The 26470-nt window shown below is 46.5% G+C and overlaps 1 protein-coding gene across 1 annotated transcript; it reads right to left on the bottom strand.

The window, feature by feature from the left end:
- Nucleotides 1–8114: 8114 nt before the first annotated feature.
- Nucleotides 8115–19512, bottom strand: LOC125947278 (uncharacterized). Its single transcript, XM_049671696.1, has 6 exons — nucleotides 19482–19512; nucleotides 17622–17648; nucleotides 16200–16370; nucleotides 12511–12693; nucleotides 11103–11274; nucleotides 8115–8214 (listed from the first exon to the last, which is right to left on the bottom strand). Exons 3-6 carry the CDS (start codon nucleotides 16366–16368, stop codon nucleotides 8172–8174), a joined length of 567 nt encoding a protein of 188 aa, XP_049527653.1. The 5' UTR covers nucleotides 16369–16370; nucleotides 17622–17648; nucleotides 19482–19512; the 3' UTR covers nucleotides 8115–8171.
- Nucleotides 19513–26470: the final 6958 nt, after the last annotated feature.

Genomic DNA, 26470 nt, shown 5'->3' with positions numbered 1-26470 from the left:
CAGGTCACTGCTTGTGCCGTAGCATGCAGTACCCTGCGGGTTTCTCGCTTCGAACTTGTTGTAAAGCGGAGTCCGAGTCGTATTCCTGTGCATGCCTCATTTCATTAGTGCATCTTTCTCATCTGTACACCTGCTCATCTCAGACTGCATCATGGCCTCATCTATGTGTTTAAAACTCTCCATATGCGCATGTGTAGCAACACTCAGTGTTGTGCAACTTCTCCTCGCATTTATCTCTAGCATATGTTCCTGTGTGTTAAACTTATGCTCTGGATTTTTCAGCCCTATAACATTGCTTCTTCATATCTCAGGAGAGATTATAATGTTGCTGAAAGATTATACGTATAGACTCATGTAAGGGCCGCGCTATTTTTTTCACAATTTTGACGAAGTTTCGCCCTTACCAGGGACAGAAGTGCCGGCGACGCTTGTGACTTGTGCACTGCCTGGCTCTCGCCATCTAGTAAGTGGCACGCGGAAGTACGCAGCGCGCGAAAATTGGCCGGTATGTGCGCGCGCGGTATCAGGACACCGAACGCAATTGTTTCTCTGTTGGAAATAAATTTTTCCAAACCTTGGGCAACCAAGTTGGGGGTGCGGCCCTTGAACGAGTCTACATGGTAATGTTAGGTTTGATAGGTGTACCATGAAAAACGCTTTTTTTTCTTATGTTTGCAGCTTTGCGAGTAACCCGCACGTGATTCCTTTGTAGCTCATTTCTAATTACTGTATGAATTACAATTTTCTGTTCAACTCAGAAGTTCTTCCACAAATGCGACCAAAAATTATTCAACCTCATGGCATTACATGTACTATAACTACTTTCAATTGCAGTGCATTCATCACGCTCCCAGTGCCCTACCCGCTAAGGCAGTGAAATGCTGCCTCGGTTGCACGAACACGTGCTCGTGCGTTGGTGTGACGCCAAGCGAAGACTGCCAATACAGCATGAATGTCGTCCTTCATAAATACCTTTTTTTTTAAAGCAGAACGCATCGGTGTTTCTACAGAAATCAGTCGCAGTGGAATACCACTTAACGTAGGAATTGTGCACAATCCAAGGAAACAGTCCTTGGAAATCCCTAAAGTACCGCATTTTCCAGAACCTGCGCAATCCGCTATTTTTGTAGCCATAGTGCAAAGGACAGGCTGGGTGAGGACACTTAAAATTTCTGAAAAGTACTTCAAATTCAAGGTCCTTGTGCTTCTAACAATTTTCTGAAAAAGCACCTGCAAATATGCGATATGTTATGGCCGGTCACATACTGAAGGCAAAAAAAAATCTAACAGCAGCATTATAACGTGCCATTTGCATAGCTTTACTTACAAAGCTTACTTTACAAAGCTTTACTTTGATCCTGGCAGCACCTTCATCATTCATAAACAGATAGTATGTAGCACACAAATTCTGTGCTCAACCGATTTCTGCAAAGTCAGTTGCACATGTAAAAAAGAAGAAAAAAAAATTAGATTGAGTGCGAAGCACTGCTAGCTTTCTTTTCAGATCACCTCTCAAATAAAAAAGATTATCCCAATTACAAGCTTGCAGTCTTGCTCCAAGTCTAATAACTCGGTAAAGTGTGTCTGTTGAATCATTTGAGCTGCCAAAATTAGTACCACAGATTTGGCTCTAAAAAACATGCCAGTTTTTCAAAAGCATTATATTTAAACGACTTGCCAATAAGCCTAATGACCTTAAGCGCAATTTAAGAATACTATGTCGCTTATGTCGACTTAAAATCATCCATCAGATGAAGTTTACATAATGTAATTTCAGAGTCTGCTTTCATTGAGGAACATTAAGCTGTCACATGCATGTTTATTCTTTGGATATTCATAAATCTATTTATCATGTTCCCATTCTTGAATTTATTCTGGCTCCTGCAGACTCCTAATTCTTTGTATTGTTACGGGGAGATTCCATATACAATGGATATATTTACAAGGCAAGGCGCACAACGCGATAGCAATGGCAAGGCGAGCGCGTGCACACCAGGTAGCCACACCGTCGTCGTCGTCATCGTCCAAGCACCGACCACAGGATCGCCGCTCGTGACATTACCAGCCGGCGGCAGAAGCACCGTCCCGGTGTAGTTAGGCCCCGGGCCGAGAGTGGTACGGTTTAAGGCGCGAGACATGGACTATATCACTCGCGATTGTTGCAGAGGCTGACTTTGGATTTAGCGGGGCGATCTCATAGGTCACATTAGTGACTTTGCGTATATATGACGCGGTAAGGGCCAGCGTAACGGAAGAGGAGTTTTTCGCATAGGCCAACGCGACGTGACTGGAACCACAACAAGACGAGTGATCCCGGAGGGGAGTTCACCTCCCGGTGTCGGTGGTCATACAGACATATTTGATGGACCTCTGAAGCCGATAAACGATCGCGGACAACGTGGCGGGCGATGTCAGCACGGGTAAGAGCATCACGAGCATAGGCAGAGGATGTGTCTGCGTGGGCATGGAGAATGGTGTCCATGGGCATTGGTGGGTCGTAGCCAAACAGTGGATAAAAAGGTGAGTAGCCAGCTGTGTTGTGACGGGAAGAGTTGTAGGCGAAGGTCACAAAAGGCAAGTTGATGTCCCGGTCTCGGTGGTCCTCCGACACGTACATAGCAAGCATATCTGTGAGAGTACGGTTGAGGCGTTCGGTAAGGCCGTTTGTGTGTGGATAGTACGCAGTGGTGAACTTATGATTGTTCGAGCAGGAACGAAGAATGCCGTCGACTACTTGAGACAGGAAGCAGCTGCTGCGGTCCGTGATTAACTGACGAGCTAGGAGCACCGTTGCAGCATGACATCGTGAAGAATGAAATCGGCTGCATCAGTAGCACAGCTGGTGGGAAGTGCTCGTGTAAAAGCGTACCGCGTTGCGTAGTCAGTGGCGACTGCAACCCATCTATTACCAGTGGTTGACATGGGGAAATGCCCTAGAAGATCGAGCCCCACCCGGAAAAATGGTTGATCAGGGATATCAAGGTGCTGAAGGCTGCCAGCAGGCGGGCAGGGCAGGAGTCTTGCGTCTCTGGCAGAGGTCACAAGCCCCAACGTACTGTCGCACAGAACGGTAGAGACCAGGCCAAAAGAAGCGCCTACGGGTGCGATCATGTGTGCGTGACACGTCTAGGGGAGACCGGGTTGGTAGCAGCATTACCGTTACCGAAGGCGGGTAAAATTCCCATATTTGCGACCTCTTGGGGAACCACGGCCTGAATTAGCGAAATAGTGGCCAGGTTGTTGCCTTGCATACCGTCACGAGGGGTAACTGGCGCCATGGCCTCGAGTTCTCCTCGGATGATCCTGGTGACGTTTTCTGTAGCTTGCGCTTGTCGGAGCGTGGCAAAACCTTCGCATGAGGACGTGGCAGCCGTATTGGGAAGTTGGTCGAAGCGGTGAGTAATGCGCTGACTTTTGGCCTGCTCAATACGGCGACATCCAGCGATGACCGACTCCACTGTGGAGCAGTTCTTACACAGTAGCAGATTAAATGCGTCATCGGCTATGCCTTTCAATACGTGTCCCACTTTGTCCGCTTCAGGCACTGTCCTTATGGCACTGAGACAACACGTCCTGAATATAGGAGATGTACGGCTCTGTGGACGTCTGAGCACGAATTGCGAGTTCTTTCTTGGTCGCTGTTCGGCGACCAAGAACGCCGACGTATCCGGCGTTCGTCGGCGTGCCCCGGCTGCAGCCGGCGTCGAGATGCGACATGCTGCATTTCGCGCCGGCCTCGTCACCCAGAATGGACCGCATCCGCTTCTGTGAAAGAGAACGTCTGTTTGTGAAATTAGTTCGCCGACTGTCTGCTTTTTTGCCGAAGTGAGAAAAGCTATTACGAGAAGTATTCAAAAATGGAGGTATTTAGCTTTTATCAGTACATCATTTTGAAACCGACCAATTTAGAATACCAATTAGAAGTATCCTTGCATACTATACACTCATGCACAACCCGCTATGGTGGCATAGTGGCTATGGCTAGGCATTGCGCTGCTAAGCCCGCGAAGGTCGGTTAATGAATGTACGCGTATTAATTACACGCCGTAATTCACTTACATGTTCTTATGCATAACATTAAAAAATACAATAATGTATGCATCAATTATGTGCAAAAATGGACTTACATGTATTTACTTGCATCAATGTATACACTGATGTCTTTACACATGGAGCTCCAGCAAATAAATATATATGAATTCAGACACTCTCTCAGGTAATCAATTTACATTTATTAATCACATGCATTAATGCTTCTACATGATACTGAGCATACAAAAATGAATGCAAACATACTCAATTAATAAATTGGCATGTATTAATTGCGTGCATTATTGTTTACACTAATTACAGTCATTAATATATTTATGTGCAGTTAAAATAATTTCGCATCACGAATATAATTCACAGAGTCCAATAAAAATGTACTGAAAAATGACATTGGTCCATGACTTGCCTTCATGGTCGACATCAAAAGCTGCGTGGCAGTTCACAACATCGTTAAAATATAAATTTTTCATCTGCGTAACTGGTGGGTAGTGCGTTACGAACAAGACCAAGCACCGTTTCTGTGAACGAAATGCAGACAGTCAGTCATATACTGGTAGTATACTATATTTCTCCGTATGTAACCCGCCCCCGCATATAACCAGCACCCCCAATTAGAACAGCCGGGAAAGAAATAAAAAAAAAGTAGTTAACATCAATTTCACTATAGTAGTGCTTTTTCGTCTATTGTACATTTGTAATGGCCTCATGCTTTGAGGCATTACGAAAGTATACACTACACTTGCGCTTAAAGCCGGTAATTTTCCGTCTTCCTGCTCTGCAGTGGAAAAAGTTCCGCAAGAAGGAATCCTTCACTTGCTTGTTTACAGGAAGCCCTCCTTGTACACAGATTACTAGGTACAGTGGAATCTTGTTGATAAGATCTTAACGGGAACCAAGAAATAAAGCGTATCATCCCAAAATCGTACTATCCAACGTATTATCCAACCAAATCGTATTATCGGGAAAAGAAAAAGAAATATACTATCCCAAAAAACGTATTAAGCAGAATCGTATCAACGAGATTCCGCTGTATTTCCTTTCATACTGGCGAGGAGTTGTACAATCTAAACGAAAAAAGCACGTGTATCCAGCCTGGCAGGCATGATTTATGTTGGCTGTCGAGTAACAAGCATTCCTCCTGCCGGACTGGCAACACCAGCAACAGTGGCAGCAAGACACCGCCCGCTCCGGGCTGAATCGTGCAACCTGCCCGACGAGGTTGGCGACGCGGACAAACTGAGCCCAGTGCCAAGTGTCGTTCACAGCGTCACACTGGACCCTCACTCAGGTAATTCAGTTGACAGGTAAAGAACGTCAGGACAACAAAAAAGTGTTCACCACAAGCTGCGACCAGTTCTGATTGATTTTCGACTCATGTGCCAAAAAAAAAAAATATGAGCAGTTGTACACAGGACTGCACTGCGTTCATGCACTTGCAGACGGTCAGAGGTGCAGATAAGCCTACTATACACATAGCAAGATGGCCGCCTCCATTCCACCTCGTGAAAGCGGATGTACAGCGAAGCTGTTGCCGACGTTACACAAGCGCCACCACCACACGGCGGCTCACGGTCGAGATCAATGTAGCGTCCACGACCTCGTTCGCGCTCTTTCCGTTGGTGCTTCGGCACCGCGGTCCACTTTCGGAGGGTTCATGCGCTTGCGCGTAACCCGCGTCTAACAGCCTTACCCTGTAGATTACGGTCGCAGCACACTGAGTGACCGAAGCACGGACAGAGTGCCCACTCATCAAGGATAAGTACATCGTGTGCACAAGTTCGTCACGCGCGCACGCAGCTGTGCCGGAATGCAACATATATCCTCATTCTAGTACACCCTTCGCCTGGCGCATGTGCGTTATTGAATTAATACAATTTCTCAGTTAAGTGCGTCAAAAATTTTAAAGTATGACTTGCACACAAAATAAATTATGGGGTTTTACGTGCCAAAACCGTGATCTGATTATGAGGCACGCGTAGTGGGGGACTCCGGAAATTTGGACCACCTGGGGTTTCTTTAACGTGCACCTAAATCTTAGTACACGGGTGTTTTCGTATTTCGCCCTCATCGAAATGCGGCCGCCGTGGCCGGAATTCAGTCCCGCGACCTCTTGCTCAGCAGCCCAACACCATAGCCACTGAGCAACCACGGCGGGTGACTTACACATAACCTGCAGACATGATAGCATCGGTTTGTAATTTGAACATACAAGAAAAACATAATTCTGTAACGCGGAAAATCAAAATTACACTAGCTCTGGAGACGAAAAGTTTTCTTTGTGGACGCGACAGTGTACAGGCACGGACGCGGAAAATTTACCTGAGTAATAAATAATAAATAATAAATAAATAATATTAAATAAATCCCCAGCCTGTCGCTCTAACCGGCCTCGCGCAGGGATTTAAAAGGACATAGAGACCAACGTTAAATCAGTTTACAATCGTCAAGTGTTTTTTCAAACTTCGTTTTCATTTATGTTGTTAAACAGCGGGTTTGATCTATAGGCGGCAGCACCGTCGCCACGTTAGTGCGGGTGCGACTGTTTTCACAACAAATACGTGCAGGGGCGGGGCCTCGCCTCGATAACGTATCACCATTTTCTTTTTTTTCCCTCTCTGTTTGTCGGCGCGGTCGGTTGTGCTTCAGCGGAAGCCGCGGTGCCGGAGTGTTGCGGAGCGTAGCGTAGCAACACCCCAAATAAAGAAATACTGCTCCAGTCAGGTAGACGGCTCCCTCCCTGATAGTGAGATTCTATTTGGATCATCACAACAGTGATGCGTTTATTTAGGAATACCATCAAGCCCTTAACAGCAGCCAAAGTTGTGGCTAGTCACCAACAGCCCAACGTGTTCTCCGTTCCAACGCCACCGGCGTTGGAACGCCGCCAAGCATAGAGAGAGAGAGAGAAAAAAAATGGTGATATGTCATCGAGGCGAGGCCCCGTTCCTGCGCGGGTTTAATTGTTGTGAAAACAGTCGCACCCCGTTAGTGTGCGGATCACATACTACAGATCAGAGGTGTGGATAGGTGGTCAGCGGCGCGCATTGGAATCCTTGGATTTGAATATATGTGTTGCATTCACGGCGCCGCTTCGCTGTAAGCGATTTGCGCCGATTGTTTGGTATTGAAACGTGCTGACTGTACTGAACTGATAGCATATTGCGCTTGTTCGCCACATTTATGCACAAAACGCGCAGACGTTTTCTGTTATACGTGAAAAAAGAAAAAAAAAAAAGACTCCCGGTCCGCTACTTGGTGATTTTTGTGCGTGTTTTTCATTTGTGGTGATTTTAAGTTGATATAAGAGACATTGTATATCTACCCTGCACTTGTCATGAAGATTTTTGGCGGAGTCTTGTAAATGCCATACTTATAAAATAATGGCATGTTTTAGATCAAAATGCATGGTATTAATTTTGGCAGCTGAGATGATCCATCAAGCAATGTTTACCGAGTTCTTATACTTGGTGTAGCACTGCGTGGTTGTAAATGGGGATTTTTTTTTAAAGGTTGTCTGAAAACTAAGCTAGCAATGCTTCGCACTCAGTCTAACTTTTACATGTGCGATTGGCTTAACAGATATCGGTCCAGCACAGAATTTCTGCGCTACATTCTGCCTGTTTTTGAATGATGAAGTTGATGCCAGGGCCGAAGTAAATCTTTCTGTGCTATGCAAATGGCATGTTGCGATGCTGCCTTAAGTGTTTTTTGTTTCGTTATGTGGCTGCAATAACATATGGCATATCTGTAGGTACTTTTCCAGAAAATTGTTAGGAAAAAGGATTTTGAATTTAGAATACTTTTCATAAATGTTAAGTGTCCTCCCCCAGCCTGTCCTTGGGAATATGGCTACAAAAAATGCTGATTGCGCAGGTTCTGGCCTGCAGGTTCTGGCCTAGTACTGTAGCTTAGGGATTTCTGAAGGAGTGCTTTCTTGGATTGTGCACAATTGTTAGGCTAGTTGGTGCTCCGGTGCAACTGATTTCTGTAGAAATACCCGATGCGTTTTGTTTGGAAAAAAGAAATCGTATTTATGAAGATGACATTCGTGTCATATAGGCGCTGTTCGGTTGGCGTAGCAGCAACGCACGGGCATGAGTTCATGTAACAGAGTCAGCATTTCACTGCCTTTGGAGGCTGGGCACAGGGGAGGTCTTGAATGCACTGCAATTGAAAATAGCGATGGTACATGTCATGCTATGAGGTTTAATAATTTTCTGTTGCATTTGTACAAGAACTTTTGAGTTGAAAAGAACATTGTAATTCACACAATAAAATAAACGAGTTATAAAGGAATCACGTGCAGCTTACTCGCAAAGCTTCGAATATAGAAAGAAATAGCTTTCATGGTCCGGCTATCGAGCCTAACATTACCGTATAGACTCGTGTTAGGGCCTTACGTGTTTAAGGGCCGCGCTCCCAACTTGGCAGCCCAAAATTTGGAAAAAGAGATTCCAAGGGAGAAACAATTGCGCTCGGTGCCCCGATGCGGCGCGCGCTCGTCAGCGAATTTTTCGCGTGCTGCGTATTTCTCCGTGCGACTGATAGATGGCGACAGCCAGGCAGTGCACAAGATCCGGGGTGCGCACAAGTCTTCGGCTGCGCCGGCACCATTTTGACCAAAAAGTTCAGTCTCATGTACGGGCCACACCTCGTGAAAATTGTGAAAAAGAAAGTGCGGGCCTTCCATGAGTCTATACGGTATTATCTTTCCGCGACATTATAATCTCACCGTAGACAGGAAGAAACAATGTTGTGGTAGTGTTATAAGGCCTAAAAATCGAGACCATACAGTCCTATACACACAGGAACATATGCTCGAGATAAATGCGAAGACAAAGTTCCGCAACACTGAGTGTCCCTACACATACGCATATGGACAGCTTTAAACACACAGACGAGACCACAAGTCTGAGGCAGTCTGAGGCACAGACGAGAAAGATGCACATATGAAACAAGGCACGCACAGAACTACGAGTCAAAAGCGAGCTTCCTCACAGAAAACGAAAAAGAGAGTGTAACACACAATATATAGCACACAAAAACAAATAATGGAAGCGGGCTACGGTTCAATTGTGGTTACTGTCCAGTGTGGCACCTAGTATACATTAAGTATGCCTGCCTCTTCGAATTAGTGTTGGAGTCTGTTCAATGCTTTACGCTGTGTCGTCTTCGATGGCCGAAGACCCAGACATTTCGCGTGTGAGATTTTGCCTCTTATCGCCCGTCATTGCTGATCTACTGTGATTTTGAAAGGAGTACCGATATGACAGTCAATCAGAACTGGCCGCAGCTTGCGGCATACACTTTCTTGTTGTCTTTTTAAAATGTCAACTGAATTACCTAAGTCAGGCTCAAGTGTAACGCTGTGAACGAAACTTGGACTCAGATCAGTAGTGTTAAGAATGGGCCAGTGACCATTTACGACATTGTGAATGTATTGGCGTATTCACATATGTTTATTATACATGGGGGAAATATCGCTATGGGGAGTATTTAGGTGAGATGTATGGGTGTCTAAACTATGCACCTCCACGAAAAGATGTTAGGTGGAGTATTTAGACGGCAGTAGCTGGTCAGCACCCATTAATTTACAGGGCATAAAAGTACAGGCTTCAGTCACACGGACATTGTCATCATTGCTCCTGGGGAACATCGTGATGGTCTTGAGTAATTGTGACACTATTCATTCATTCATTTTTTTATTGTCAGAAACAGCAGCTTGATTCATTTTTCTATTTGTTGTAAGTTCTTCACTATAAGAGCTCTCACAGTACATATAAAATATAAGAATCTGGCTGGGTCATGCTTTTTTTTTGTTTGTTGTGCATAAAATTTATTAATGTTTTTGTATTTTTTGGAAAGAATTAACACTCGCTTTATCAGCATTCTTGTGCATACGTAAATGATGCAGTTTCAATTGTGGTGTCCTTGCAAGGTGGTAAAATAGCCTCCCTTTGAATTGAATTTCAAGTTTGCTTTCATTTCGCAGTCGCATTTTGAAATATTTTTCGAGCCCTTGTACTTGCAGCGCTTTTATCGTGATGTGCAGTCGGCACCAAAACTTTACGGACCATGGGATTTGAGAAAATAATTGATTTTCTTACTAGCTTTGACCACAGCCAGTAAAACCGTACAGACCTTATTCCAACATGCTAATGCAGGTTTGATAGAGGAACGCAAGGCTCCAGAAACATTCAGGTTTTCCTCGGATCTCACTGTCTGTAAGCTTTTGACATTGTGGTGATTTTCAATACCAAATGGCTCAAAATTTCTTCGAGCATTTGATTTGACTGTATTGAATTTTCCCAGATTTATCGCTACCTTATTTTACATTCCTTAATAGCGGTATTATCAGGAGTTGGTTGTGCGTTAACCCCTTGTTATGACGGAATCGTTTCATTCGAAATTTTTCATTGCGCCGACCACAGTATATGCATTCTCAACCAGAATATTAGAAGTATAGTGGAGTCCGACTCCGCTTCACAACAAGTTCGAAACGGGAAATCCGCACGGTACTGCAAGCTACAGCACAAGCAGTGACCTGTTGAGATTCTTCGTATGAACCAGAAGAGGCAAGTAGCACTGTGACGGTCACCACGTGATGGCAGCACCTTGAACCTAACTGTGTTGCGTGACGGATAACCAGTAGAAGATTGAAGCAGCTACTCATTACCGTCGGCATAATTAAGCCAAACACATTTCAGCATATGTTTTGCGAGCTCCCGCACAGTAGGAGTGCGTTTCCCGTCCTACATGGCTCTTTAGAGCTTCTCAGCTTTAGCGAAATACTGCTTACAACGAAGTAAATTTCCTGTCCCGAGGAATTAGTTATAACGTGTTTTTTTTTGTTTTTAAGTGTGGAAGCATGCGGGACGAGATCTGTTGGAGTGCGCATCCTACTTTACCATGGCTCTTAGAGCCTCTCCGCTTTAGCGAAATGCCACATATAACGAGGTACATTTTCTGTCCTGATGAGTTCGTTATAACAACGAGGTTTTCTTTAAGAAGTATAAGCATCTGGGGCGAAATATATACGAAGTATGTCTGACCTTTCGCACATGCGGGAGCAGTGCTTGATGCTGGTGAAACCGACTGATTTCGGGCATATGTTGGCGCGCTGCTCGCAGTGTCCCTGAAAGAACGCCACCTGGTGAATATGTGCCGCCAGGTTGCACACCACCACGTTCGTGTTGTGGCACTCGGCCGGGCCAGTGTTCTCCTCTGCACACGTAGCGATGCGGTTATTGCAGTCACGAGTAGTACATACGTGTGCAGACGCACACAGCATACTCTGCTTTGCGTTGGATAACAAAGATGAATATATATGGAGAGCAGTTATACGTTTTGCTAGTGACATCGCCTGTGTAAGTGAAGCTGGAGCAGGCCGAAGGGTTGTGGTTTCTCTGTGTATGGCACGTACTGCTTCGCCACTGGGTATGAGAGGGGAATTGTGGTTTCCATGTGCGCTGCGTACCAAGTGTCGTGCAAGTAATGTCTGCCTCTTTAGGTAATCCACTTGACCAGGCCAAATGGTTTAATATCTTCTTTGTGAGTAAGAAAAAAGGTGAACTATCGAGTGCGATAGCAAATTAGTGGACAGCTATACGAAGTAAGGATAGTAGTTTTATCGACCCTATAAACTTTGTAAACATAGGCACACTAACTCAATGAACAAGCATAGTGTCACGCGCGCACAAGCAAACATGAACACGTCTCAGTCGATGACCGCGGAAACTCGCTGTCAAAGCGCGCCAGCGAGCGTATTGACCTTCGGGTCCGCCCGTGCCGCAACGCGCCGGAGGGGGGGGGGGGGGGGGGGGAGGAGGCTAAGGAGGCGAGGGGGGCGTTTCACTAGCGATCTGACCTTCCTGTCCGTTATCGCTTCTACGCAAACTGAGCGCCCAGAACACACAGCACGCACAAATTTAGCTACGAGCCGCAGACGCATCTAGACTATGCCCTCAACGGAGATCGCTGTCAAGATACCACATGCACAGTTGCGCCGGAGTGTTATGCCGCCCCCCCCCCCCCCCTTCCCTCCGATGCCTCGCAACGTTGGGTGCCTCGCGCGTGAAGGAAGACGGCGCGCTTCCTTCCCGCTTTCCTCCCCGTCGTGCGGGCGAGATTGAGCTTCGATCGTCGGCTACCCTCCCACGCTTGCACGCTTGGTCATACAGCATACGGCGCGCGGTGACGATGTAATCGCCCTTAAATTTGATACGGAACCTCACTGGCGACGGCGGAAATCTGCCTGCAGTGTCCATATAATTGCTATGACAGTAGAAAGTGTACTAGGTTTGTGGCGCGCCTTACGAGTAGATTGCGTTTACGGGCATGTCGCAAGCTGAATGTAGCTCATCACAGCTGCCACTGCAAAGAACAAAGTGTCCTCCTGCTCGCCGAGAAAATTCGCATGACGGAGAAGAACATACTTGTGATTCGCGTATACGTGTTCACCTTTGCACGCATCTTTGCAATCTTGCTCGGAGCTGAAACCCTGGCCGACGAGGCACGAACCCTTTTCCACAGCGAGGCACCAATCTTCGAAGTGGTAGTACGCCGAGCTTTTGGTGTCAATGCCCGGACTGCAGGTATGCATGTACACGGGTGCCGAGCAAGCGGGCATGCGTTGTGGACCACCTGCACACAGGCCGAAGATTTCCTTTTGACAGAAAATATAGCTGTTATTGGTATGTGTTACGTCGAAGAGGCTCATTAGGAGATCAATGGGAGATGTCTTCGTCCTGTAGTATAACCGCAGGTATCCAAGGGCTTCTTGAAAGGTCCCTTGAGCGTGAAACTGCCATTTTATAGATGTTGAAAGCCCTTAACTCTTTCTTTCAGCTATGCTTGTAATGAATCCTATCAGTGTATTTGACCACAAAGTTTACGCAAGACAGAAAACTAGGCCATCCAATGTGATTAGCAGAGACCGGACCTTTAGGAAAATCCCTATTTTTTGCCTTATACAGAATACAGGATGTTTTTATTTTCCAACAAATTTTGGGGGGTCGTCCAGGTGAAAAGCTTCACCATTAAGCTTGAATGTGCCTGGAGGCCCTCATATGACAGCAGTACATCTGCTGTCAGCCTACAGCATAAAAACAAATCTTTCAACATATATGTTTACAAAAAGTCCTCATCGTGCCCATTTAACATTAAGCATGAACAGCGTCTAGAAATATTTTAGTGGCATTTATATAGAGCTCCTAAATGCTTGTATTGATGTTCGTGCGTATATTGGATTTTGAGAGCCTGAAAACGCCTTTCTCAGTGTTTTGTCCTAGCCCTCTTTTGCTTATAATGCTATCACTCACTGAGGAAGTTGATTGAAGGCCGCCGATTATTACCACAAACGTTTCGTCAGTGTAAACGCAAAACTCTTAACAGTTTTGAATCAGACGATAGCTTCGCTGTGAGAAGCGCTCGGACTGCACTACACGATGATATATCTTCAAGGTGGACATCATCGATAAACTTGATTGCGCGGGCACAACTCTGATCCGGAACGTGGGGCTCATTTTGGACTTTCGGGAAAGTTTCGCCATCATCCCTAATGACTCCGTTGCTATAATCAAGTTAGTTCGAAATTTTAAACTGTCTCGGACAAAAATCCCGGATTGTAGTGACAAAACAAGGGTGTAGTGAGCTGTGCTCCTTAGAAAACTATAATTTATCTGCAGATGCACAACCGAAGTTCTTATTAACTGATCTTATACATAGAGCCTAAAGGACACTATTTATTGCCTATATGTGGCTTAAATGACAATTTGGTACCTGATACAGGCGCCTATAAGAGCCTTTTAACGCGATAGCGTTAAGCGCCCTGCGTGTCGCAGAAAATCCAGTGTCGGTGTCGGCGTCCCGTCAGTGACATTTTGCGTATATATTTAGGCATATGTATATGCCACGCCTTGCTATATGACATGTGGCATATGGGGGTAATACTGCCACACCATTCTATCGATAATGTTGCTCATACTTTGTCTTACATTCTTGACAAAGTTACTCGTCAGAATTTTGAGAATGACATCCCAAAACAAATGTCAGGAAACAAAACACCGACAGCGCATGCCTTTTATGTGAAATCTTCTCACACCGAAACATTAAAAGTGCGAAACATTACCAGAATCCTGAAAATGATGTAATTTTTGGGCACGGCTGTGCACTACGGGCGGGATCGGCCTACGCAGGAGGCCGTACTTCTACCGGAAAGCTCGCCGTCGTGCATAGCGTTCGCCACCAGCGTTTCCCGTAAACTATACGGTTACCTAACATACAGTTGCCGGAAAGCGCGACAAGCAGTCAGGGATCTTTGAATGCTATCGCGTTCATCCTACATTTTTTTTTTTTGATTTCGTGCCTGAAAATCTGGCCTCTAGTGATTAACATCGTCTGTAAGAGCTTCCTCTTTGTTCTACGGAGCCGTCTTGGTGGTGGCTGGTGATTCCATAATTTCCTACAAGAATTACTATACTTGCGGACAACTTTCTGTGGCTATGAAGTGAAGGCTACGGAGGCCAAGCGCCCACAAGTGAGAGCGCTTCTGAAAAGAGTACCGGATTTCAATCCGCGTTTGTTTAGGCTATGAGATTATAGGTCACGAGATGAATGTCATGACAGCGCGTCATGTAGGTCATGAAACAGCCACCTAAAATGACATTGACCCAGCGAAAAAAAGATTAACACTAACCATTAACAATCGGTTCGGACGTGGGTACAAAGTGAAGGAAACACTAAAGGATGATGGTAGAAGTCATAGTCATGACCATGACAGCAAAAATGACAATTACTCAGCGAAAAGAGTTTAGCACTCAACAACGAATGGAATGGGTTCGGATGTGGTACTAAGTGAAGAAAAAGGCTAAAGGTAAAAAGGCTGCGCACATCCACAATCACTGCGAATTGTAGCGTTTGTAACGGAATATTTTGTTGAAGGCGATCAACGTGCTATGTCACTTTTAAAACCGGTTGTAGCGAGAAGGACGAAGTCTGCAAATTCAAGTGCTAATCGTGATTCCCATGCTGACAAGCTCCATCCTTGGAGCCATACAGGACTGTTGGAGCTCCCTTGGACACTAGCGCCCGAATTCGTTCTAGTAAACTTTGTGGGAAACGCTTTGGGTGATGCTTTCTGCGAAAAAGGCTTAGCAAACACATTACGATTTTTCAACGCTTGTACAATATACCAATGTTTACTCGCTTCCCAAGGCTGCGTTTTCATTATTTTAAAGGTGTCAAGCATCATCATCATCATCATCATCATCATCATCATCATCATCATCATCATCGTCATCAGCCTATATTTTATGTCCACTGCAGGACGAAGGCCTCTCCCTGCGAGCTCCAATTACCCCTGTCTTGCGCTAGCGTATTCCAGCATCACGGTACTCCAATTTCTTAAATGATTTGTGATGGCTTTTAAATTCATTAAACATACCTGATATATTTTTTTCTGTGAAAGCTGCTGCAAACCCCGAGCAAGATAAAATAGACTGATGATTTAGTGATGGAGGAGCAACACTACTCATGGTTAGACTGGTAAACTATTACACTTTTTTTTTATTCATTTAGCGGGAAAATGTCTTTTAGTATCGGGAAACGTCGTCCAAAGTTTCCTTTAACTTTCGCACCGAAAGCTAAGCTCTGGTAGGTGTTACGTAACGAATTTCAAGATATTTCCCGATATTTCGACCATTTTCGCGCGAAAACAGTTCTCGATACTTGCTAAGTTGAGTCATTGGTATTGTGCGTAAATTACTGAGGGCGCACTGATGGATTGCAAGTATTTGTTTCTACGGTTTTGAACTTTTGGGACCTTCGAATAGCTGAGGGAATGCAAAATGAATTAACACCCATGTGATGACTTCGGATGGTATCGCGCAACTCAGCATGTACAGTCGACCACAAAGGTTTACGGACCGCGCAATCCGAAGAAAACCTGAATATTTCCGCATGTCCGAAACGCAGCCTGGTATTCGCATTTCCAGCCTCCCTAATACATGCGAACAACATCGTGATGTACGGTTTTACAGGGTGTACTGTCGCTGGCTTCTCGGAAATTCAACGTTTTTCCGAGATCCCGTGGTCCGTAAACCTTTGTGGTTGACCGATTGGTGCCCAGGACTAAAGAAACGGCTTCTTACTGCAGGCGGCCTCGCAGGATGCCATGTCACGGAAGCGGTTGTCACCGGCGAAGCAATTCACACCGGGGTCATAGTAGGTGCACCAATCGTCGGTCGGGTCGTACAACACCGTCTCGTTAACTCTTCCGTTGATCTCTCTGCAGAGGGCCACTGGCGGATGATCGCACATCCCTGCACATACAGTACACGTGCGTGTAGCACTCATCGCGTCCCCCCCCCCCCCCCCCCCCCCCCCCCCGCCATGTGGGAATAAAATTTCTCTAAATTTTTATAGAGTTTAATAATACCATCGTATAAGGCAGCAGCGCTACTGAGACAAAAGCAGGTGGAAGTAGGTACAGGACATACGATGATTCTCAACTGATCTTGTAACGAAAAATAATTCTAGTGTACATACAAATGCAAAGGGCTTTTGTTTTTAAATATTAATTAAAGTTAGCAAATTTCCTATGGCGATGCTTCGTTCTCCCTTCGTCTCATTACAGCACTGCCGCCATACAGTGAACGTTCGCCGACTTGCCTAATGTTTCATTCCGATACTTTAATACTGTTAGGGGCGTTCGAATATCCAGATTTCCGAGTGAAATCGAATAGGAATGTCCGAGGAAAACGACTTCCGAATAACGAATGGAATATACCGATTATTTACAATTTAAAAATTAGATTATGGGGTTTTCCGTGCCAAAACCACGATCTGATTGTGAGGCACGCCGTAGTGGGGGACTCCGGAAATTGGGCCACCTGGGGTTCTTTAACGTGCACCTAAATCTAAGTACACGGGTGTTTTCGCATTTCGCTCCGATCGAAATGCGGCCGCCGTGGCCGGGATTCGATCCCGACCAATTTCTAAACAAAGTTACGCATAAATGTTCCGTGAAGTCTCCTTATAGGAACACTTATTTGGCGATATTCGACACGTCTAATCGATTTATCAACTGAATTTAAGTTCGAAGGAGTAGACTGAATGAGAAACAAATGAAATACGATCTTAAGGTACAGCTACCTCAGGCAATCAGATCAGAGAAGATGGTGAATACGACAATATGGCAGAAACGTACGTCGTGTGATTCTTCCGAAAAGACGCTGGTATACACAACGAAGCATCCGCACCGGTTATAGTGATTTAAGTGTTTGCAGAGTCTTGGTTAGATTTCAGGCAGCGGGAAACCAGTGTCCGAGAACTCCTAATGTCATAACTCCCTTGTGGGAGATTTGTGTTAACATGAGTTGCTCAAATTGGTATGCATGTCTAGAGGATTTCCTTCTTCCGTTGAATTCCTTCAATCGTTATGTGTTTACATGTAAAGATTAAAGCTTTATAAGGTGGCCAGCAGACTGCCTCGAAAAAAAAAAAGCTCTTGAGTTGAAGGACAATTAACATGCCGGCGATCACAGTATGATAAATGGACTTGTAGACTTTACCGGGTATCGCGGTCTCCGTTTCCTCTTCTGCGAAGAAGGCCGGCGCAGGATACAGGAACGTGCGTCAGATATAAGAGAGATCATATATAGAAGTGCTCAAATCGCATACTGTGAATTCGTCTCAAAAGTTGCGGGTATAAACAGCGAAACACCCGCACTGGTTATAGGCTCCGCTCAGTGAAGTTTGCTTAGGGTGCCGCGATGCCAGCGCCGCCGTTCAACGGCGGCGCTGGCATCGAGGCACCCTAAGTTTGCTGCGATTGCTGCGCCATCTTTCGCAGCGCCGCCAACAATAATGAGACGGCCAAATCGCGCGGGGTCGATTCGTAGGCGCGGCGTCGATGGTGCTGTTCGGTCTTTTCTGGCGTTGAGACAATGTCATCCTTCAGCTCGACTAATTCTAATCCATCGACTGAAAGCGTACGGAAGAGGAACAAGTGCCGGTACTGCTGTGTAAAAGACTGCCACAGCCACGAAGGCCAGCAAGGCGTGAAATTGTACCGATTAGGCCCCCCGTGGGCGCAAGAACGGCGGAAAAGATGGATTGTTGCTGTTCGAAGAGTCAAGTAATTGTGAAAACAGCGTTTTCCTAGTGTCATTGTAACTATATGCTTTAAGGTCTAGCCAGGTCTAGCTGCTTGAGGTTCTGCAACTGTATTTGTGTGCTTAGCGCGGTTGGTAGTGTATGGAGCACGTTTTGCACAGCAAGCTTGCGTAGCGCGAAATTTTACGCGTAAATTTGCGCCTCAAATGCTCTTGTAGGGTGCATGCGAATCTTTGTTGATTTGCTTGCATGCGTGTAGTCCGGTAATTAACTGTTCAATTGCGTTTTTCTGTGATACTTTCAGCGAAGTAAGTAAACTCGGTTTGCGTTGAATTTGGGGGTAGTGGTGGTGCGTGTACGTAACATCTAAACTTCAAATGCCTTCACCAAGTGGCGCCTGCCGTGAGACTGCTCGCTCTTGTCAGCGCTTTGTGGCGTGTTTGCCTCGTTTACCGTCTCGTGAAGAAGTCATTCGGTTACTGCATGTGCGCTCTTGCTTGCGGCCATCTGCATAGGGCACTGTGTCGTCAGTATGAACTGCGTAGTATTCGCAACAATGCTCCTCTTGTTTTCTTCAGCGAGAACGACAGCTCGCCGTAGATGCCGAAGCAGACGAGCAGGATCTGCCCCAAACACTTCGTGAACGGTGCAAAAAGCACGATAGCAAGGAAACGTCGTACACTTGTTTCCCTTGCTGCGAGTGACACTTCGCCCTCGAGTCGGTGCCGTCGGTCTCCTTCACGTCGTAAACGTGACCCGCCACATACAGCTTCTCTCCTTTGTCGAGCATAGGCGCATGAAAGTAATTTTCAGTACAGCTTATCGGCTTAAAGCCGCAAAACAACACACGCGATATTTTGAACGTCACGCGCGCGTTGGAACACGTTCAGTAGCTACCGCGGGGGTTGGAGCGGCCGGCTCAGTGTTTCACATTCCTACCACAATTGGCGCTGCACGGCGTTTTGCCGTATTCGGTTGTAGTGCCCTCTGTTCACTGTACGGAGCCTATAGTGAAGTGTTTGCAAAGTCTTGGTTAGATTTCAGTATTTGGGAAACCAGTCCCCTAGGACTTCTGAAGCATGTGATAACCCCCGTGTGGAAGATTCGTGTTCTTTTACATGAGTTGCTCGAATTCACATGCCTGTCTAGAAGCTTTCCTTCCTACGTGGTATTCCGTAAATCGTCATGTGTTTACACGGAAAGATTAAAGCTTTCTAATGTGGCCAGCAGACGGCGACGAAAAAAAAAAGCACTTCAGTAGAACGACTAGCATGCCGGTGATCACCGTATGATAGAAATGAACTTGTATACGTTACCGGGTGTCCCGGTCTCCGTTCCCTCTTCTGGGAGTACTTTGAATAAGAAAAAAAAAGAATAACACACCAGCGTCAATGATTTGCTTTATTTGGGAAATTGCCTGCACCGTGGGAATACAGCAAAATTAAATAGGGAGAGGGAGTTTTCTAGTTTCGCCTATAGAAAAATTGAGAGGGTGGGGGGGAGCACAAAGTTCTTTCGCGACGACCCGTTTTAGCTATCACATCAGTGAAGCCCAGTCACAGCGTAAGCTGGTGGAGTGGCTTAAGAGTAGCAATTTTGGCACCACGCACAACAGGGTCTTCGCGGCAAAGTCTATTCGCTTCGTTTTGACGAGAGCGATCTCAACTCTCCGCCCGGCGTCGACGGCGAGCTGCTGTTTGTAATGCTCTCTGCACAGCAGACTGTTGAGCCCGATGATGCTTGGTTGTAGCCGCGCACGTAGCTTTACGATTCACTTCTCCAGCAGCGGTTCGTACCTTGCGAGGAGACGCCATAACGTGTACCGAAGAGGTACCGAGAATACGTGGCGCACATATCACATCGGGATTGCGTTTATTGCGCGCCATGCAAAGATTAAAGCTTTATAAGGTGGCCAGCAGACTGCCTCGAACAAAAAAAGCTCTTGAGTTGAAGGACAATCAGCATGCCGGCGATCACAGTATGATAAATGAACTTGTAAACGTTACCGGGTATCGCGGTCTCCGCTTCCTCTTCTGCGAAGAAAGCCGGCGCAGGATACAGGAACGTGCGTCAGATATAAGAGAGATCATATATAGAAGTGCTTAAATCGCATACTGCGAATTCGTCTCAAAAGTTGCGGGTATAAAAAGCGAAGCACCCGCACTGGTTATAGTGAAGTGTTTCCGAAGTCTTGGTTAGATTTCGTTATTTGGGAAACCAGTCCCCTAGGACTTCTGAAGCATGTGATAACCCCCGTGTGGAAGATTCGTGTTCTTTTACATGAGTTGCTCGAATTTACATGCATGTCTAGAGGCTTTCCTTCATACGTGGTATTCCGTAAATCGTCATGTGTTTACACGGAAAGATTAAAGCTTTCTAATGTGTCCAGCAGACGGCGACGAAAAAAAAAAGCACTTCAGTAGAACGACTAGCATGCCGGTGATCACCGTATGATAGAAATGAACTTGTATACGTTACCGGGTGTCCCGGTCTCCGTTCCCTCTTCTGGGAGTACATTGAATAAGAAAAAAAAAAGAATAACACACCAGCGTCAATGATTTGCTTTATTTGGGAAATTGCCTGCACCGTGGGAATACAGCAAAAATTAAATATGGAAGGGGGAGTTTTCAAGTTTCGCCTATAGAAAAATTGAGAGGGTGGGGGGGGGGGAGCACAAAGTTCTTTCGCGACGACCCGTTTTAGCTATCACATCAGTGAAGCCCAGTCACAGCGTAAGCTGGTGGAGTGGCTTAAGAGTAGCAATTTTGGCACCACGCACAACAGGGTCTTCGCGGCAAAGTCTCTTCGCTTCGTTTTGACGAGAGCGATCTCAACTCTCCGCCCGGCGTCGACGGCGAGCTGCTGTTTGTAATGCTCTCTGCACAGCAGACTGCTGAGCCCGATGATGCTTGGTTGTAGCCGCGCACGTAGCTTTACGATTCACTTCTCCAGCAGCGGTTCGTACCTTGCGAGGAGACGCCATAACGTGTACCGAAGAGGTACCGAGAATACGTGGCGCACATCTCACATCGGGATTGCGTTTATTGCGCGCCTCGTCTGAATCGCAATCGTTATGTGTTTACATGTAAAGATTAAAGCTTTATAAGGTGGCCAGCAGACTGCCTCGAAAAAAAAAAAGCTCTTGAGTTGAAGGACAATCAGCATGCCGGCGATCACAGTATGATAAATGAACTTGTAAACGTTACCGGGTATCGTGGTCTCCGTTTCCTCTTCTGCGAAGAAAGCCGGCGCAGGATACAGGAACGTGCGTCAGATATAAGAGAGATCATATATAGAAGTGCTTAAATCGCATACTGCGAATTCGTCTCAGAAGTTGCGGGTATAAAAAGCGAAGCACCCGCACTGGTTATAGTGAAGTGTTTCCGAAGTCTTGGTTAGATTTCGTTATTTGGGAAACCAGTCCCCTAGGACTTCTGAAGCATGTGATAACCCCCGTGTGGAAGATTCGTGTTCTTTTACATGAGTTGCTCGAATTGACATGCATGTCTAGAGGCTTTCCTTCATACGTGGTATTCCGTAAATCGTCATTGTTCGAACACAGAAAGATTAGAGCTTTCTAATGTGGGCAGCAGACGGCGACGGCAAAAAAAAAAGAAAGAAAAAGGATTTCAGTTGAACGACTAGCATGCCGGCGATCACCGTACGATAGAAATGAACTTGTATACGTTACCGGGTGTCCCGGTCTCCGTTCCCTCTTCTTCGAGGACTGTGAATAAGAAAAAAAAAAGAATAGCACACCAGCGTCAATGATTTGCTTTATTTGGAAAATTGCCTGCACCATGGGAATAAAGCAAAAATTAAATAGGAAGGGGGAGTTTTCAAGTTTCGCCTGTAGAAAATGGAGTAGGGGGGGGGGGGGGGGGGGCACGAAGTTCTTCCGCGACGACCCGTTTTAGCTATCACATCAGTGGAGCCCAGTCGGTGTATTGCAATAAGTGTTCAGTTGTTGTTTTGGCTAAACGCAACATCGCAAGGTGTCGTTACACAGGCCCTGCTCTTCGCTTCCGCGCCTTCCTGCATGCGTCTAAGTTACATAGTTTTTTGGTCTATATCCCGCGCAAGGTTTTCAATTTAGTTTCACCGTAGCTAGCTCCGTCAGTCGCTGACTTTTTTTTTTGTAATTGAATTGATATTGTTTCATCATCACGACGGTAATGATGATGATATAATATTTAAAGCAAGAGGCGCGAGTCTTGGAAAGTGGTTGACCCCGAGGCACTTGCACAGCTGCTGGAGGTACTGAAGCGGTGACGCTTGAAGACACCGAATCCCAGCCTTTGTCGAGTCCTGCGAAGGGGCAGAAAAGTGGACCGTGTTCAGTGACCAAGGTGTGTGCTTCGTAAACACCTCGTGAACTGTAGTTTTAATTCTGCCTCTTGTGAGCAGTATAGCCACCTTTAAACATCACCGATGACTATATATGACGATCGCTATAATATAAAGGAGTATAGACATATTTTGCACGTGTCCTTTTTTTGTGTGGCGTTAATTGAAGCTCTAAACCTCACTGCACAATCACTTACACCCTTCGTAAAAGAATAGCGGTGTAAAGCCGTTCTTAAATCCAACCCTTTTGTGTAAGGGTGTGAGTTGGAGACCTATTTACACCCTTATTCACTTTTAAGGGCGTAAATTATTTTACAGTGTATATACGTACACGAAACACAATGGCAAACTATAGCGCCGGAGCACCCTAAATAATTTACCATAATAACAATTTTAATAATGTACGAAACCATATCGGTTTCCATACCCGGGATGTGAATGCGTCATGACGTCATGATACAGTGGCTGTCATCGCTACCGCTGCTACACGCGAGCCCGGTGCCACAAAAAAAAAAAAAGAATAATGAAGAGACGCATGCAGCACGTTTATTTGTTTATGAGCAACGCCATCATACCATCCTTATTGCTACGCGATGTCAGGCAGTTTCCGCTGTGCGTCATGATGCTACGATGATGTACATGACGCCATGGCCCACCACTTCCGAGACAGGACTTCGCTATAAAGGTACAGGATGATGTAGGTCCAACGCACTTGTTGCAATCTATGAAACGAAACTTTCGGGAAGCGCTTTTGCGATGAACACAATATTGTCTTTATTGTCATCTATGGAACGTGTGAGCGTCCACCTATAGTGGACGTGTTCATTTTGTCTGCTGCTGAAGTGCTGATTGGCTGGGGACGCCCGTCTCCTTCTCACACGTAGCCCAGCGCAGCCAATCAAAACTTCAGCACCAGACAAAATGAACACGCCCACTTATTGCTATACCCGGTGTCAGCAAATTTTTGCTCGCCGTCATGACATTGATGCGTCATGATTGTGCACCGTACCGGTCACAACATCGATACGATGCAGTGCTTATGCGCTACGCCGTTTAATATCTCAGCCGAAACGCCAACCAGGCACGTAGTTCGTGCGACTGCACACTGCGAGAGAACGATGACGCAGTCACGTCATGAGCATGAATTTGAAGTTTGTCGAGGGAATTAAGAATGGTTGAGGAGAGGCGTATACGTTGGGCTGCTGAGCACGAGGTCGCGGGATCGAATCCCGGCCACGGCGGCCGCATTTCGATGAGGGCAAAATGCGAAAACACCCGTGTACTTAGATTTAAGTGCACGTTAAAGAACCCCAGGTGGTCCAAACTTCCGGAGTCCCCCACTACGGCGTGCCTCATAATCACATCGGGGTTTTGGCACGTAAAACTCCATAATTTAATTTAATTTTGAGGCGTATACGCTGAGAACAGTACGACTGGTAAGGCAGATTTTTTTTAACAGTTACATTCTTGCGCCTGTGGCCTAATGGAAGTTGGCGCACATGGTCTCGCGCGAACGTGGTCACGTTTGCACATGCTACACGAATTGACATACGTGCCTGGTTGGCAAGACAGCAACGGCAGCCACGGTCAGGAAAGTCCAGGGAAGGTTCGCTAAGAAAGCCTTGCTTCGCAGCCTTCATGATTTATCTAAGCGTGGTCGCTTTACGTGCGTGAAACGTACGGTAGAGCTTTTTCCGTTTTCTTTCTTTCTTTTTTTTCAAATTCTAGGATTTTACGTGCTCAGACCACGATCTGATTATGAAGCATGCCGTAGTGGGGGGACTCTGGAATAATTTTGACATGGGTAATTGGAGATCGCAGGAAGTGGCCTTCGTCCTGCAGTGGACATTAATATAGGCTGATGATGAGGACCTCATGCTTAGCAGCGAAACGCCAAAGCCACTAAGCGATTGTCGCGGCGAGTTATGGTAAAGTTAATTTCTACAACTTCAAACATGTATGATGGTTCACCTTTTGAAAGCTACATATATCCAATACGCGTCGACCGAACACTAAGTTGAAAGACGAAAAAGTCACAGGCCTGCGCGGCACACGCAGCAAAGTCACAGCGTAAGCTGGTGGAGTGGCTTAAGAGTAGCAATTTTAGCACCACGCACAACAGGGTCTTCGCGGCAAAGTCTCTTCGCCTCGTTTTGACGAGAGCGATCTCAACTCTCCGCCCGGCGTCGACGGCGAGCTGCAGCTTGTAATGCTCTCTGCATAGCAGTCTGCTGAGCCCGATGATGGTTGGTTGTAGCCGCGCACGTAGCTCTACGATTCGCTTCTTCAGCAGCGGTTCGTACCTTGCGAGGAGAAGCCATAACGCGTACCGAAGAGGTACCGAGAATACGTGGCACACATCTCACATCGGGATCTCGTTTATTGCGCGCCTCGTCTGATTCGCATCTCGTCGTCTCGGCCTGTGCACGCGGCTTTTGCAGGCGCCTTAACTAGATGGCTTCATCATACTGGCGGAAGCTCGGGTCGTCTGCGCCTGCGCGCCTGCCTATAGGGCGCTTTATAGGGCCTTTTTCTGACGCTGTTAGCAAGCGCTTGCGTGGCTCAGCGGTAAAGTATCCGACTCTCACGCAGCGGGCCTGGGCTCGATCCCGGCGGAGACCGGGTACTTTTTTTTGCATTTCGGACGATAGCGGTTACGCGGCGGCGGCGGCGGACAACAACGCGAACCGAAACAGCTATTAGCATGAGTCCATAACAGCTTACGTTGTAAAAAAAATCGGGGTAGCTTGTACTAGTGGCGCAAGGCTAAAAGACACAGCGGAGCTGATCGGTTTCTAGCTGGTCATGGTTATGCGAAGTATATAAGCATTTTCTCGTGGTCCGTGGCATCGTGGAACGCCTCGCGAAGCTCTTGCAGTCCGAGCACACGTAGGGGAAGTGGGGCGAAAGCTATGCACAGTGTACGGGCGGCGCGCAGCAGACAACACGCCGGGATGACGTCACGGCGCATGCGCAGTAGCGCGCAGCTGGTGGGAGCTCGGCCGAGCCGCCGCGAGAGGCGCCTGCTGTAGTCACGGACACCGCGAGCGTTCGGCGCTAATGCGGGGAAACGGAGAAGCGCGGTTGGTGTCGGCAGCACCTTTGCGCGTTGCCTCGTTGGTGCTGCTACAATTTGTTTCTCTCTCTATCTCGCTCTCATTTTCTCTTTCTCTCTCCCGAGCATAGCCCGCCATGGCTGGGTGCCATGGCTACGGCGCGGCTGGCTTTTCATGAAACGCGTACGTTTTACGGCTGGTTTAAACAGCTTCGCTGTTAAAAAAGTACAAATATTGTAACTTACCGCACCATTGTATAGGTCCAACGCAGAATGCGAACAAGAAGAGTCGTTGCTTCGTGAAAAACATCGACGAAAGCGGGCGGCAGAGACGTGCGCAAAAGCTAACAAAATTCGAACGGACCACGGCGCGCGCGAGCGCCACAGGAATGCAACTGTCGTTCGGGCTTCTGCCCCGCAGTGGTTTGGGCCTCGGCTAGTGGAATACGAGTGATTGAACGCCACGTTGTTCAGCCCCTGTAGGTCTTAGAGGCGCATGGCACGTGTGTACGGTACGATGAAAGGACAGATTGGTGGAAAGGGTGCACAAACACAATGCGGGAATCACCGCGAGTTGTACACGTGTCACTTCGACTGAAACGAAATAAAATGTTTTGTTCGAGCCACCTTTCAACTTGAACAACGGACTATTCCGCACATCACGAGCCAGTATATGGTCAGTGTGCGCTTATCTTACATTTCTTAGGAGCATTGTAGGAGAATGACTCATGCACCGAATTTGTTGCCTGAATTAGGTTACTCGCCAAGGTTTGCGTCTGAAATAATAATCATTACCGTATAATGAGCGTTCACCTTTTGATTAATGCCATACTTACCATCACTGAGCTGAAACAGTAGTTTGTTACTGATTAATCATCGATCGAGCTAGGCCACAAAAATCGA

This window comes from Dermacentor silvarum, chromosome 7 (genome assembly GCF_013339745.2).
Source record: "Dermacentor silvarum isolate Dsil-2018 chromosome 7, BIME_Dsil_1.4, whole genome shotgun sequence".
In the NCBI taxonomy this organism is placed as follows: Eukaryota; Metazoa; Arthropoda; class Arachnida; order Ixodida; family Ixodidae; genus Dermacentor; species Dermacentor silvarum.
Note: the sequence above shows the minus strand (reverse complement) of the source record. Positions and strands in the feature narration are given on the sequence as shown.

Bases quoted from the DNA above. Each gene is read 5' to 3' on its own strand.
- LOC125947278 (XM_049671696.1), bottom strand. From the start codon at position 16,368: ATGTGCGATCATCCGCCAGTGGCCCTCTGCAGAGAGATCAACGGAAGA. The intron at 12,694-16,199 runs GTAAGAAGCCGT...GCCTGTGTGCAG, and splicing joins ATCCTGCGAGGCCGCCTGCA to GTGGTCCACAACGCATGCCC. The intron at 8,215-11,102 runs GTCAGACATACT...TTTCAATTGCAG, and splicing joins TGCTCCCGCATGTGCGAAAG to TGCATTCAAGACCTCCCCTG.